General features: G+C 34.7%; 1 protein-coding gene across 1 annotated transcript; it reads left to right on the forward strand.

Annotated features, from left to right (window-relative positions):
• Window positions 1–1,887: 1,887 nt before the first annotated feature.
• On the forward strand, window positions 1,888–15,098 carry LOC140149001 (calcium and integrin-binding family member 2-like). The gene is made up of 7 exons (XM_072171134.1): window positions 1,888–2,083; window positions 8,518–8,552; window positions 9,004–9,103; window positions 9,403–9,550; window positions 9,866–9,975; window positions 10,505–10,593; window positions 12,573–15,098. Exons 1-7 carry the CDS (start codon window positions 2,033–2,035, stop codon window positions 12,592–12,594), a joined length of 555 nt encoding a protein of 184 aa, XP_072027235.1. The 5' UTR covers window positions 1,888–2,032; the 3' UTR covers window positions 12,595–15,098.
• Window positions 15,099–15,512: the final 414 nt, after the last annotated feature.

Here is a 15,512-nt window from a genome sequence, read left to right on the forward strand (position 1 = left end):
AATTTCTGAAAAAAATCAGGATTTTTGACCAAAATTAGCATTTTTTTACATTTTTTTTATTTAAAATAAAAATCTATATTTGTGAGCAAGGATGTGTGCTTGATTAATTTTGTAGAGCCCAAATGTCACAAAAAACAACAACTTGTCCATATACAGCGAAGATCAATTTTTTTGATTTTTTTTCCTTCATGGACGGTAATACTCTTGCCCCAAATGCGGGGTAACTTTGGTCAGGCTATTTTTAACCCCTAGGGCACCCTTACAAAATTATTAAAAAATCTTTTTCAACTTCAATGTGTAGAAGGGAACCCTAATGTCATAAAAAAGAGATAATTCGAAATACAATTGGTTTTGTTTGGAAGCAGTGGTTTAAAAACTCTGAAAAGTAGGCCTACCCCATTTTACGGTATTCAGTCACATTCCATGGAGTAACTCACATTGGCGACACTATGCGCTGTTATTAAATAGTGATAGGAGGGGAGGGGTCATGATTCATGAATGTCAGTGACCAGAGTCAATTTCTTCTTATGACCCACATCTTACGTTGAGTTTACGACCCCCAATTGAAGGGTGAAAATGTACATTTTAATTGTGTGATATTTGTTTACATAGTTTTTGAGTACCATATTTGGTTGATGAATTAAATGAAACACTTTGAATTGGGGAGATGAGAATTAAAAAACAGGGGTAGTGGGAATTCCGCATTGGTTTTCAAATCTTTGCAAGCTCTGAAACAGACTTTTTTGTTGCATAAAAGAGATTACTCAATTGAGGGCCGTCGCCATGGGGGTGTGTGGTGCGACCGTGCCCCCTCACGATCCCTAAAAAAATGGAACTTGAAGAGAGAGAAAGGGAGAGAGAAATAGAGAGGGGGAGAGGGGGGAGGGGTGGGAGAGGGGGAGAGGTGGAAGAGGGGTGAAAAAATTGGATGCATGCACCTCTCACATCACATATTTTTATGACTATTAATTTATTGAAAACTTTAATTGTGATAAACATCAGTATGATTTCAAGTTCACACTGATGATGCCATCATCATAATAATAACGTATTTTTATTTATCAAAAATCGAATATGGCAGTCAATCAATCAATCAATCAATCAATCAACCAATCAATCAATCAATCAACCAATCCTGGCCGAGTTCACACTTCTTGTTCGGATGCACAGCTTAAAGGAGTATTTCGTGATCCAAGCATCCTCTTTTTATGACCGTCATTTTTCAGTACATATCCACGAAAAAAGCATATTCCCAAAATTTCAGTTGATTCCGATATTGCGTTTGCGAGTTATGCATGATTATGTGTATTACACTGCTCCATAGACAATAAGTTGTAATTTCGTAAATTTCACGATATCTTTGCTAAACGAATTAATCTGCAAGAAATATTTTGTACATAAACATTATGTAGCCAGAGGTTTCCAGTGATATAAAAATCTCAACTTTTTTTGAGAAAAGTGGGGGGGGGGTGTGTGTGGATCACGAAATGCCCCTTTAATGCGTATAAGAGTATAAGGGGGCTAAGTTTCTCCAGAAAAGGGGGGGGGTCCAAAATATACAAAAAGTCGGCATCAATAAAATTGGCAACAAAAGTTTTTGACCCCACGTCGATAAACAGGCTGTGTTGAAATCAGTCTTTATAAAATAACACACAGACCTATCTCAGTGTGGTCATCCGTTGTGACTCCCTACATTTTTGACCACCCTATTTTTATTTCCAAAAATTTATGACCCCCTGTATATTTGGGACCCCCCCTCCCTTCCGCCCTCTATATATTAATGTTCCAAACATCTATACGCTTAAATTATGCATAAACGTGTATAGCGCGGGTTGGCAATTTTTAAAGGAATTCTTGTTGATCACTTTTTCTTTAGTCCCGTTTGACCTTTGACACTCTGGATGGAGACGATTCATTGATTGATCAACAAGTAGGGTTATCAAATCCGGGATCAAATCAGCCTTTAAAATCTGCCTGTTTTGGTGTGTTTTATCACTTTTATGCGGCGGTGAAGGTGCTGGGAGGATCTAGAATGGGTGGTTCACATAGTTCTTTCACCGAAGCTGAACTTCAGGACTATCAGGTGAGTATTTTGCCTTTTGATGATCCGTGTGTCGTGTCGTATTTAGAATGGACATGGACACGGAAGTATGATTTAAATATGAATCTATGAGTAACAGTAATGGGAAACAGGACGGTTCGCACCCTTTCAATTTCGCACCCGTGCACTTTCGCCCCCTTTTTAAACCGCGGGTAATGTGCTGCTGTTGATTGATGATGCACGATCGATCGCTTCAACTCCCGGCGGTACAGTGGGGTGTTGTATGTGTATAGTATTGGTTGACTTTTGAGTGTTGATTGTCTGTGTTTGCAGTACCGGTACTGGGTCCAGCGTGTACAAAAGCAAATAGTATGTTGATGGACTCTCCGGTTCGATTGAATTTAATAGGCCTATATTATTACGATATATTAAATGTGCTTCACTAAAGATTGGTATTCATTATGTTTTTGATTTGATATTTTGTTTTACTTAGGCCTATTTTATTTTATTTCATTTCTATTTTATTTTATTTTAAGCCTATTAATTATTTTTATTATATTATTATTATTATTATTATTATTATTATTATTATTATTATTATTATATTAATTATTATTATATTATTGTTATTAGAATTATGTTACCTTATTAGTACTTTATAATAGGCTATATAATTTAGTATTCAATTATTTATGGCCTATAAAGTATAAAATTTATAGGGCCTAATATTGATATGGCCAAAAATATGATGGCTTATAATTTATAATTTTATCCCATCTTTATGTTGCCAATTGATCTTCTTTGACATGACACTAATGGAAAAACAAATTAGCAAATTTCTCAAAGACAAATGCGCACAAGCAAAACAAATGCCTGCAGCAGCTTTGCGATAATGCTGTGCCGATTTTCACCACCTTTCTTCACCGCGAGTATTAGCTGCCACTAGTACGCCGAAAGCGCCGGGCGTGACATGGGTTCAATCAATGCAATGGTAGCCTACGGTGACTAGGCAGTAGCACGCATATATTAGTCCCAGAACACACCCGTACCTGATCGATTGCTTGACAAGTCTCCGGACCGCGCAGCTGCGTGATTGTATAAAATGTGACTCCTTCAACCCATTATGTAATGAATGACTTACGCGAAAGCGCCGGGTATGGTGTGGGTCCAATCAATGGTAGGGTACCGTAAACAGACACGCATAAAAGTGCCATATGCCTCTTGACGTCGATCGTAAAATATTATTAATCAGGAAAGTTTTCTGTTCGCTTTAATGAGAAATGTAAATAATGAACCAAATGTTTTAACTTTTATGTCTTTTAATGAATGATGTATTTTGTCTGTGTTCTTAATTAATTTAATATATATTTCTACAAGTGTTACGTAAATTGTATAAAACAAAGAAATGTAAATACTTTTAATGAATTTTAATATATTTGATGTATGATTTTTTGATGTTTATGCATTTTTTATGTTTTAAAAAAATTCTTACATATATAGGGCTTATGTATAATTCTACAAATTGTTATGTATATTGTTTTTATGACACAGAGCCCCTGTAATAGCAAATTTTTCTGAAAGGTAGCCCTGTATAAATATGGTTTTAATAAATAACATAAAGTAAATAAACAAATTTGTGGAAAAAATGCTATCCAATTCTGCATTGTAAATGATTGACATTTATGTGTTCATGATTCATTTTGTTTAATGGCCTGTCAATCACGGACTCATTATGACGATGCTTTATTAACACCACGGCACATCTTATATCTTAATCTGCTAAATATGCCGACAATTTTAAGGCGGGATGTTTGAACTCGAAGATGTCAATAGTGTAATATAGCATCTATTCTTAGATAATAAAGATCGTGTAATGGAGATGAATTTCTTTCTTTTTTTTTCTTTTCTTTTTCCTTTTTTTTCGTTTTTATAGTGCCTTTTTTCTTCTTTTTTTTTAATCAAGAAAGCGTCTTTTGAACCCTGTTTTGTTTTTGGATGTTGCTGCACATAATAAACAGTTTTAAACAATCAATTTATTTCTATCAATTAGATTTGTTCAGTTCATCTTAATTTCTTTGGATTTCGTTTTTTCTTTCCCTTTCTTTCTTTATTTCCTTTCTTTCTTTTTTCGTTTGCATGATCAGGCTATAGGGGTCCGACGCATAAATGACATCTATCTTAAAGGAGTATTTCGTGATCCTAGTATCATCTTTTTATGACATTTTTTAGTAGACATGGTAGATATGCTTGAAAAAATCTTATTCCCAAAATTTCAGTTGATTCCGATTTTGCATTATGCGAGTTATGCATGACTATGTGTATTACACTGCTCCATAGGCCACTGTTGTAATTTCGTTCTGGTACACCAGAACGTAATTCAAAATTGACGATATTTTTGCTAGACGAATTAAATCTGCAAGAATTATTTTTTGGACATAAACATTATGTAGCCAGAGGTTTCCAGTGGTATAAAAATCTCATTTTTTTGAGAAAAGTGAGGGGATAATAATAATAATAATAATAATAATAATAATAATAACTTTATTTATACACGGTAAAACATGTTCAATACAATATTGATCTTCCACATGTCCGTGTGGATATTAAAACATTACTAAAATATAAAATATAAAAGTTTGTTAAAAGATAATTATAATGCAAAAATGTACATAGACTAATACAATATTTCACTAAGAGATAAATGAATATGATAAAAATAATCTGCATTAATCCTCATATCATTGTTATTCTTCTTCTTATTATTATTATCATATTATTATCATTATATTATATTATTAAATAAACTTTGTTTATATTATTAACATTGTTATTATTATTATTATTATCATATTATTATTATTATTATCATCATATTATATTATTAAATTAACTTTGTTTATATGTTTTGTGTTACTCCCCATTGGATGTTGTGTCATACTTTCATTGTTTTTAATTTTATCCATTGCTTGTTGACACTTGTATCCTTTTGGATCCATCCTTTGGTCGTCAGTTGGAACAAATTTTCACTGTTTTTATACATATTATAATTAATAATTAAATATAAATTTATTATTATTATTACTATTTATTATTATTACTATTTTTATCATTGAATTCTAATTATTTCATTATTTTGGGTAAGCCTGCTGCTAAAATATCTGGCCTGTAATATATACTGAGAAAAAAAATATCGTTCCTCTATTTTGTTATAAAATATCCTTTCTTTCCTTCCTTCCCGGTTTATCATGACTTAATAAGTGCATGCCCGACGGCCCCAGCACTATAAATATACCGGTACTACGCCGCACCGCCGGGAGTTCAAGTAATCGATCGTGCATCAATCAACAGCAGCACAATACCCGCGGTATAAAAAGGGGGCGAAAGTGCACGGTGCGAAATAGAAAGGGGCGAAAGTGCACGGTCCGAAATTGAAAGGGTGCGAACCGTCCAGCATTCCAGTAATGATATGATTCCACGTCCAACTTTGTTTCGTCAGTACCAATGAGGTAGAAAGGATAGAGTGCCCTGCTCGCCGAATCTGTGAAGCCGGTTTGGGTCCCGGTTTGGGTGCTGTATAAATACACAAAGTTGAACTTAAATCATGTATTAAAACGCATTAAATTTCCCAGTATACCATTGTTTTTATCAAAAAATTGCTGAATTATATTATAGGCAAGCACGCCTGAATCTGGTACATCACCAGTGTTGCCACGCTAAACAACTCTACCACTTTTCGAAATTTCGCCTTCAGTCGCCGTTCCTTAGACGTTCGCCTTTCGTATCTCTTTCCTTGTTGGAAAGGTATAACGTTGAGGAGATAGGAACATACACAGAAGATCCGGGACCTACTCTGCCATGTTTGGCTGAGTAACGGTACATGAACACGGTCTTTTGTGCCTATGTAAATTAGTCATTGTGTAAAGCTGTGTTTATACCCATACTGAATCATTGTCGCTAACTACACAAGTTATGTGTGCAATTTTAGAGAACGTTGACCGACAGAGGGTGTCATTATAGGCCTACGTGTCGCTTTTGAAAAACAGCGAACCATGCGCATGCTCAGCAGGCAAATACGGCGGCGATTTAGTACACTGACCATGCGTGCGATTCAGGTTTCTCCAAAAGCGATTGAGTATAAATGCATCTTTAGAAATGACCGGCGATTGTGTGTTCTCAAGTGAGTTTTATCATGTTAATTAGTGACCTCGATCAAGCATTGAAATGCTGTCATTTTTTGTACTGGATCGTTCAAGCATCTCCAACAAATTTTTCAATGTAAGTGCCTCTGGCCCTAGTAGAAGTAAAAACGGATACCATGGCCAGAGTTCTAGGGCTACCGTTCCTGTAGAGCCCACATGGCAACGGGCGAATGAACTAGGAGCGTGCTTGCCTTTATTATTCAGCAATTTTTTGATAAAAAAATGGTACATTTGTACACAGTAAAGTTGAAGATGCTAAAACAAGTAATTTATTTAATTTTATTAATCCATACATGCTAGAGTAAATTCAGTTCCCATTTTAGTTGCATTTGATGCTGATTTTGTTAGGTACCTTCATTTCATAATGGCTTATTCAGTGTGTGATTGTCAATGAAACAGCCTGTACACCATCCGCGATTTAATGAAAACGCGTAAAAAGGGTTGGCCTAGTTTTTCGTGGGTAGGCACGATACGCGTTTAAGGTGTCAAAAACATAAAATATTGGAGAAAAGGTACTTGAAATTGCAATTGCTAATACGCGGAAATGAAATTTAGGGTATGAAATTTGATGCAAGGAATAAAATCCCTGTTTAGGGTGTGAAAACACCTGTTTAGGGTATTGTTTTAGCCAAGGGTTAAATCCTTGTTTAGAGTGCTTTTCAAAAGTTGATTATCGCGGATGGTGTACAGGCCACAATGGGATTTTACAATTTAGTGTACAACATTTATCTCAAGAACCACAGGACCTACAAAAGTATATCTGTGATATTTGATTTTTTCTACACACTCGCTATGAAATGATCATTGCAAATTTTGCCAAAGCTACATTTAGTCTTCATTTGTCTCCTTCAATATTCATATTTGATTATTGGCAGGCTGGCAGCTAAACATGCTACTTTCACTCCGCTTCAGCTATGTTCAAGGATTTTACACCAACCTCCCCCCTAGACTATGCCATAGTCGAATTTTGATAAAAATATGTTATTATTATTTAATCATGATGAACACATTCCGTTGAACTCAAAATTTCATATACTGATGTTTAAATTAAACATGTTAAAATTAAAGTGCTCAATGGTAAAATGATCATAAAGAGTTTATATAATTAGATTTTTAGTGACAATAAAAGTTATTGAATGCAACATATCTTGCATAATTATAATAGCTCACTTAAATACTAAACAATTCTGATTTTGGAATCTACCAGTTAATTGATCAATCATACTTGTTTATCAATCCAATGTAACCGTGCAAGTACTCAGCATGGTAGTATTAGACGCGCTAAATGTGCGTCCATGCACCACTGAGAGATTAACTTTCGTCACCACAAACGTGCCATAAAATTCCATAGATTGTTATGTACGATGTAGTCAATGGTAATAGCATGTGCCCGGAGGATTTAAACAATAGCGAGATCTGGGCGACCAATCACAAGCCAGATCCATTTAAAGATGCATTACATCATGGCCAATTTTAGTTAGGCCAGAAATTGGCCTAACTCTCCATTGAGTCCCATGTTAAAAATGTTGACCGCAAGTCAAAGTAAGTAGTCCACTTGGGAAGCTAACAAACAGAGGGAGTATGGTGACTGAAAATATCAGATGTGAAAATCTATCAATTGCACACACATTAATACAAAACAGCGTTTTATGCTTAAATGTAACAGCCAGAGTATGCAAAATGGGCAAGTGGACTACGGAGAAGTCTACTCTCTACCCCCCCCATGTTACAAAGAAATTTATGCCACTGCTCCTCCCCCAAACACACACTTATGAAGTCCTACATCATCATCACTGATCAAAGGGGCCCGTGTGTTAAAACATTACCCCCGGGCCCGTAAACAAACAAAGGACCATTTTACTTTGTTCATTTATGATGAAAACTTGAGGACATGCCTGGGTCTGGGAGGAGGCAATAAACCTTTTCAGTAGCTGGTCAATCAGAAATGGTAGGAAATTAGTTCAGAAGTAAATATTATGTTCACAGTAATCGTGTATTATGTTGCTCTTACTTGATGCAGGGAAGCGACCTGCTTCATGCAGCATATATTTTGATGGTGGCGCATGATCTGTGTGTTTTTATAAAAGTCCTGAAAAGCTATAAGAAACTAATGAGCCATTTCCATTTACCTCGAGTCGATAGACTTATCTGTTGTCATACTAAATTAGGCTAATTGCTAGATAGAGACAATGTATTCTCATCTAAATCAATTTATTATGAGATCAAATCACTCGCTATATATAACTACATAAAAATCCATATCTTTTTCACTTGCAGGAGCTGACATTTTTCAGTAAGAAAGAAATTTTACAGTAAGTATTGATTATCAATGCACATTGTACATATAATACCAGGCCCATTTTAAAAGATTTAAAAATATATTTATCCACCTCCAAAACATTTTGAGTCCAATAATTTGTATTTTACAAGGAATTCTGCAAATTGTATATGTGCCATTGTTCTGTGGAATAATATACTCCTTTCCATGTTACTCTATTCCCATATTAAAGCTTATTCTTTTTTCATAGAAAAATTATGCTTTAAAACACCATCATGCCTTGCAGATCATCCAGAAAACATTATCGATCTTACTTTTTACAACTTCTAATCAATTACATATGGTTAAAAACTGTAATATTTTTGGTCATATTAACATGAAAATTGTTTTCTAAGGTAAAGAATTTCTTATATAAACTGTTCATCTGACAGCCACTGTGTAACATTGATGACATGTTCTGTTTATTTTGTGTTTTGTTTATATAGTGTCCATAAGCGCTTCCACCTGTTAGACCCGGATGCTGTAAGAGCAAATAAAGATGTGTGTTTACCACAAGGGACAGTCTGTGAGCTTCCTGAGCTAAAGGTAATTTATATTGCTATCATATCAACATAGTTAAAACCTGGTTGTAATATGAAAGTATATGCTGGATTTAAATACTTAATGAACACTTACATGTACAAGGATTGATTTAATTTAATGTGAATATTTACTGTTACTTACTGTTTTGTACAAGTGTGTTTTCACATGTAATCAGGATGGAGACTTTGTTTTTTGTTTGGACTGAAATATTGGATACAAAATATGCTTATAATATATATATATATATTTTTGTTGTTGATAATTATCTGATTTCATACTTTCCAACTCCATCTTGATTGTAGGTAAATCCATTCAAGGATCGTATATGCAAGGTGTTTTCCTCTCAAGGAGATGGGTCATTGTCATTTGAAGATTTCCTAGACATGATGTCAGTATTCAGTGATGCAGCTCCTAAAAGTGTCAAATCTGAATATGCCTTCAGAATATATGGTATGTTCACACAATCATATTTATTCAGCAAAGCTAAGACTCTTTTCTGATGCGTTTATTTATTTCAAAACATTCAGGAGCAGTTTCCAACAAATGCACAAAAGTGAATATTCTATTGTGTTTTAAAATTTATCGTAATGGAAAAAAATAATAGAATTTCAAATCAACCATTCAGAAACTAGTGTGTACAATTGGCTACTGAAAACATGATTTGGTAGAGAAAATTAACATTATTCTTGAAGTATGTAATCTAACTTCTAGCAAGGATTAAAACAAGCATTCCTGTTAATTTGCTGATGGTAATGTAATTTACAGATTTTGATGAAGATGATTTTGTAAGCAGTGGTGATTTGAGAGAAGTGATCAACAGATTAACAGGTGAACAACAGTTGTCAGATGAGGATATGCAACAGCTTATTAACAATGTAAGTCTACGTGTTAATATCATTAGCTCTTAAGTTTATATAAATGTAAAATAATTGATGATTATAAATAAACAAAATAACTGCAAAGACTTGTTCCAGGATACAGGATATTGGTTAAATGTTTTGAAATTTAGAATGAACCATGAAGGAATGAAAGAAATAATAACACTGAAAGCAATAAGGATATCAAGATACTCACATCACAGTTCAGTTGAGAGCATACCAGTCTATTGCAATTTATTAGTACCACTAACAATGCTAAAAAATGCTACTGATAATTACCTTTCTACAAGAAATGGTGGATTTTGTATTGAAAATACATATTTTAATCTTAAGAATACTGAAAACTGTTTGAAATGGTTGGCAGGTCTGCACTAGGATTATTTTGCTGAACTGAAAATATATATCTTCTAAACATGCTACATGCCAGACAAGATCATTCTCTCTGACAGGAGCCTTTGCAAATATTATGTTGTAATTATCAACTCTGTGGTAGTAAACATCCTGTATATTTCTGTTGTCGTTATAGATCTTAGAAGAATCAGATTTAGATGATGATGATGCTCTGTCATTTGCAGAATTTGAACATGTTATCTCCAAAGCTCCAGACTTCATGAAGTAAGTAGGAAATATGTGGGGATTCCAAACAAATACCTCTTCATCATGACTTCTATCTCTTAAGTTTTATTAATGTGGCATGAAAACATTAAGGAGCATTTAAACATTCTCTGCTGTTTGGTAGGTGTATTGTCACAGGTAGATTTTATATATGAAGTGGCTTTTACACTTACATCTGACGAATATAAATTACTAAATGAAAAGTAAACATCTAATAAATAACTCCGCATAATGGAGTAAGTGGCTGTGTCCATGAGGTACTGGAAAGAGTGAAAGTCAAATTACTGTGGCAAGCAGCAGAGTTTCTCTTTATTTCTCTAAGTCTTACTCATGACTTGAAATAGTAAAAGCCTGCAAGCTTAGTTATGTCAGGCGGATTTATCCGCCTGATATACTGTGAAGCTCTCAAATCTTCTTTCTTTCTTTCTTCTTTAGTAGAACCAAAAATTGCTACTAATGCCAGACGCTTGCACCAATTTTGACCAAACTTGGCCACAAGAAGCACTGGCCCAAGCTTCATATAACTTCTACACAGATAGGGGTCAAAGGTCACATAAGGGTTATTAGGGGTCATTTGTGAAAATCTTTAAAATGCTACTTCTCCTTTAAATGACATGCTATGACCACCAAACATGGTCATCAAGAACCGCTGGCCCAAGCTTCAAATAAGTTGTACCACAGATTGGGGTCAAAGTTCATGTAAGTTCATGTAGGGGTCATTTGTGAAAATATTTGCCTGAAATGTAATGAAGCAGCTATCATTATAGAGGCAGCAATTTGGCAGATACCTTGTAGGAGACAGCTATTTGATAACAAGAGAGAAGCATAAAGATTTGTTGCATGCTTGGGCATGTCTACTGGTGTAGTTTTAAGTTTCCAGGAAAATTTAAGTAAATATTGTGCTGCTATTTTGATAAGAGATAAGAGTTGTTAGGTTTGATAATTATGCTATCCCATGATGCATTTACGAAAATACACACTAAAGGTATGTGATGAATGCTATATAGTTGCTTGTGGGGTGGGGATGGTGGTCAAATTTTATTCCTTCCCATGATGCATTTATGAAAATCAATACCTACACACTAAGGCTAGATGGTAAATGCTATATAGCAATATGGTGCAATAATGGTGAAAACTAGTACTTGGGTGGATGGGAGGGGGGCAAAATTTTGAAATAATAATCATTGATTTATAAGGGGATCATGAAACATCAGCTAAGGTCATCCAATGTCAAAGGTCAAATGTTACACCTGCTCTGATGGGGCCGTAACTCTGGGAAAATGATACCTGACACTTGGGGAGTATGAAACCGCAAAGGTCATGTGAGGTCAAAGGTCAGGTCAAATTTAAAGTTGCTCGATCGGGCTGTAACTTGGGAAAATGATCCCTGACACTTAGGGAGTATGAAACCGCAAAGGCAATCCGAGGTCAAAGGTCAGGTCAAATTTTAAGTTGCTTCAATTGGCCTGTAACTCAGGGAAAACAATCCCTGACACTTCAGGAGTATAAAACTAAAAAGGTCATGCAAGGTTAAAGGTCAGGTCAAATTTCAAGTTGCTCCGATCGGGCTGTAACTTGCGGAAAATGATCCTTGACACTTGGGGAGTAGGTATGAAACCATAAAGGTCATCTGAGGTCAAAGGTCAGGTCAAATTTTAAGTTGTTTCCATTGGGCTGTAACTCGGGGGGGGGATGATCCCTGACACTTGGGGAGTATGAAACCGTAAAGGTCATCCAAGGTTACAGGAAAGGTCAAATGAGGTCAAATGTTAAAATAGGCCCAATTGGGCTTAAATGTGATGCAAATTACCCTTGATTTGAGAGAGCATGAGTAGTCAACTCACGTTTACCCGAGGTCATAGGTCAAATCAGGTCAAACAGAAGTCACCGCCTGACATTCGTGGCTCGTGAGCCACAGTAGCTCTAGTTATAGTTGTAATGACTAATTACAAGTTTGTCTCTTTCTGTGTTTGTTGCAGCTCCTTCAGGATTCGACTGTAACCAGTAACCACCAAAAGGGCATATGAAGACAGTGTGTGAAAACCCATGTATTAAAATACTCCACAAAACCCATGTATAAAGACAAAGACAATACTCATTTATTAACCCAGTATAAAGTGCAATTCGTAAGAGGACCATTCACAAAGCAAATAAGCAGTCTTTATGTCATCTTCAGATTTGATGACTTAAAATATTGGTCTTTACAGGTAGAGTATCCTTTAGATATTGTATGGATAAAAGGGTTTACTTTGATTTTGTATGGTCTGAGATATACAACTTTCATTATATTCATGATTACCTGACCACATGTACCTGTTATAATAAAAGCCAGAAATAAAGATACCAGTTTGTGTCTGTTACCATCCTGTCAATCAAATGCTCCATGGCATATGATAGGTTAATATTGCGTAACTAGGGAGGGCATCTCCTAGTGCCACCCTAGGTATGCGATAATAACCAAGCACAGGCTGTACTAGGGTTGATTGACAGATTTGTCAGACATAAAACTAGTTTCTTTATAAATTCAACTTTATTATAGCCAAATCCAGCACTGGCATCCAGTGTCTACATCTATTTAGCTGATATGTGTCACCACTGGGTGGGTTACCAGTTTACCACCATTTTAGATCAACTATTACAGAGAAGCAGGGTTCGAAATTTTGGTTGTCCGGTTGCCCGGGACAACTAAAAAAGTCGCCGGACAATAAAAAATACTGATTCGGTTGTCCGCCGGACAACCATAAATCTAGCAAAAGTCACATTTGTAGGCCTCACGGACAACCAAAAACTTAGACGGACAACCAGAAATTGTAATCTGGTTGTCCGTGGGACAACCATTTATTTTTCCTAAATTCGATCACTGCAGAGAAGGGTGTTGGTTTTATATAAGCTCTATTGGCATGTGTCTTCCAATCATATGACTTCAATTGCCAGATTTGGAAGACAGGGAAAAATGAGGGATAAATCAAATTTCACGAGTTATTCCATGTATGGGAGGAAATTCTTGATGTATAAATGTCAAAGGAATACCGATCTTCCAGTATTAACTCCTGTGCCTAATTTTTATTTTTTTCATAAAATATGTACCATACACAAAAATGGACATCCAACAATCAGGCCATCCAATGTTTTGCATATTGCATGTTTTGAATTTATGCTTGTATTTTTTAACTTATAAATATTAAACTGAGGATTATGCATTGTAGAGCTCAAATTTGGTACTTGCCTGTTGGCATTTGAGAGATAAAATTGTGCCAGGAAAGGTGTGACACTGCAATTACTTACCCAGGTGTCTGGTTATCAAGTTAAGTCTTAATATCTCACCAAAAGCACTTGCAAAACTTTCCTGAATAATTATGCATATTTTGAAACATTAGGGTAAGTTGTGAAAACACAGCAGCTAGTCCAATATGAAGCAATGGACACATCAACAAAAGAGGCAGTGTGAGAACTGATAAATTCTTAACATTTGGTAAAAAATATGTATCCATCCGTTAGTAGAATTTAAAAAGAAATTTGATTTATAACAAATTAATGTTGCAGTTGTCTTCAGTCCCAAAATTGTCAATTTTGGTAACACATGAAAATTCATATAATTCTCTTTGAACAGATTTAAAATGATTTTAAAGGCAATCTACATGAGAAAAACATGCATTTCTTTTAATTTTATCTAACAACTGTAACATGGTGGTATGGACTAGCACATATTTAACTTTCTAATTGGTTATTTTGTATAGAAATTCTAATAATTTATCTGTATGTACATGTTGTATAAAAACACAAGTGTGGCTTATTCTAACTCACTGGATGCAAAACATGTGTGAATTGTGCAAATTACTTTGTTTCCCTTAGGTGGCTTGAAAACCAAAATGGTTTTTTTTCTATGTTTAGAGTCCGGATTTATGGTAAGATACATGAATGCCTCAAATCACAAATATATAATGTCAGTGCAGGGTAGGCTATAATATAAAAAAGTTATAAAATTATAGATTGGTGTTCCTAGGATTTATTGATTTCACATTTCTTGTAAAACCAAAGATATGAGAGAAAACAAAATGTACAAGAAAAAAAGTGTTTGAATAATTTTGTCATTCATCTTTTGCTTCAATTTTTTTTTCTGGATTTCTCGAATATAAAACTGAAATCTGGTAAAATAGCTCGAAAAAACAAAATGTGCACTGCCTATAGGAAACAAGTTTTTTATTAGCTTAGCCTAACACTAACAGATGAACTCTTTAATATTCTCTGAATCATTCCTCAGTTGACCATCTGATGTATATACTATATATTTTGTATTCATGAATAATTCTAAATCACAATATTACAAATTATGATGTGGCTGGTCTGCAACTAGTAATGAGTGCCTTAATATAGATTTATGTGTGGATAAAGCAACAGTATGTGTTGCACAGTATGAATTACTAATTTTATATTTATTTTTTCTTTCTTGTTTGCTTGCAATTGGAAACTGTAGTACAATAAAGTGGTTTTATCAAACTCTTAAACATTGTGTCTTGATCATTTTGAAACGTTTTCCATGACAATTGTTGAGAATTAAGGCTTTAAAAGCTGTGTTTAGTTTAATTTTGCTATATAAAAGGCCCTATCAATTTGTTTTTTTGCATAAAATGTTTACCAATTAGCTTCACAAATAAGGCATACAAATTACAAACCTGTAAATGCATTCATATGGTTATGCATAGTTTCTGAATTCAACTGCCTCACTGGCATACAAGTGCAAGTCTATTACTATTATGTTCAGATTTAAAGATGGGTGACCTTACTATCGACAGCCTCATCCCCCCACTCACTTTTTCCTATAAAAATGGAGATTTTGGCATCAGAAGAAAGCTCATATTTTTGTAATAATACCAGTGAAATTTTAGGCCTAAAATATGTTCCGTTTATACTGTTATATG

The sequence above is a fragment of the Amphiura filiformis genome, chromosome 3 (assembly GCF_039555335.1).
Source record: "Amphiura filiformis chromosome 3, Afil_fr2py, whole genome shotgun sequence".
Classification (NCBI taxonomy): domain Eukaryota; kingdom Metazoa; phylum Echinodermata; class Ophiuroidea; order Amphilepidida; family Amphiuridae; genus Amphiura; species Amphiura filiformis.

Excerpts from the sequence above, each read along its gene's own strand:
- LOC140149001 (XM_072171134.1), top strand. The coding sequence starts at position 2,033 with ATGGGTGGTTCACATAGTTCTTTCACCGAAGCTGAACTTCAGGACTAT. Across the intron at positions 2,084-8,517 it reads CTGAACTTCAGGACTATCAG|GAGCTGACATTTTTCAGTAA; the intron begins GTGAGTATTTTG and ends TTTCACTTGCAG. Across the intron at positions 10,594-12,572 it reads AAAGCTCCAGACTTCATGAA|CTCCTTCAGGATTCGACTGT; the intron begins GTAAGTAGGAAA and ends TGTTTGTTGCAG.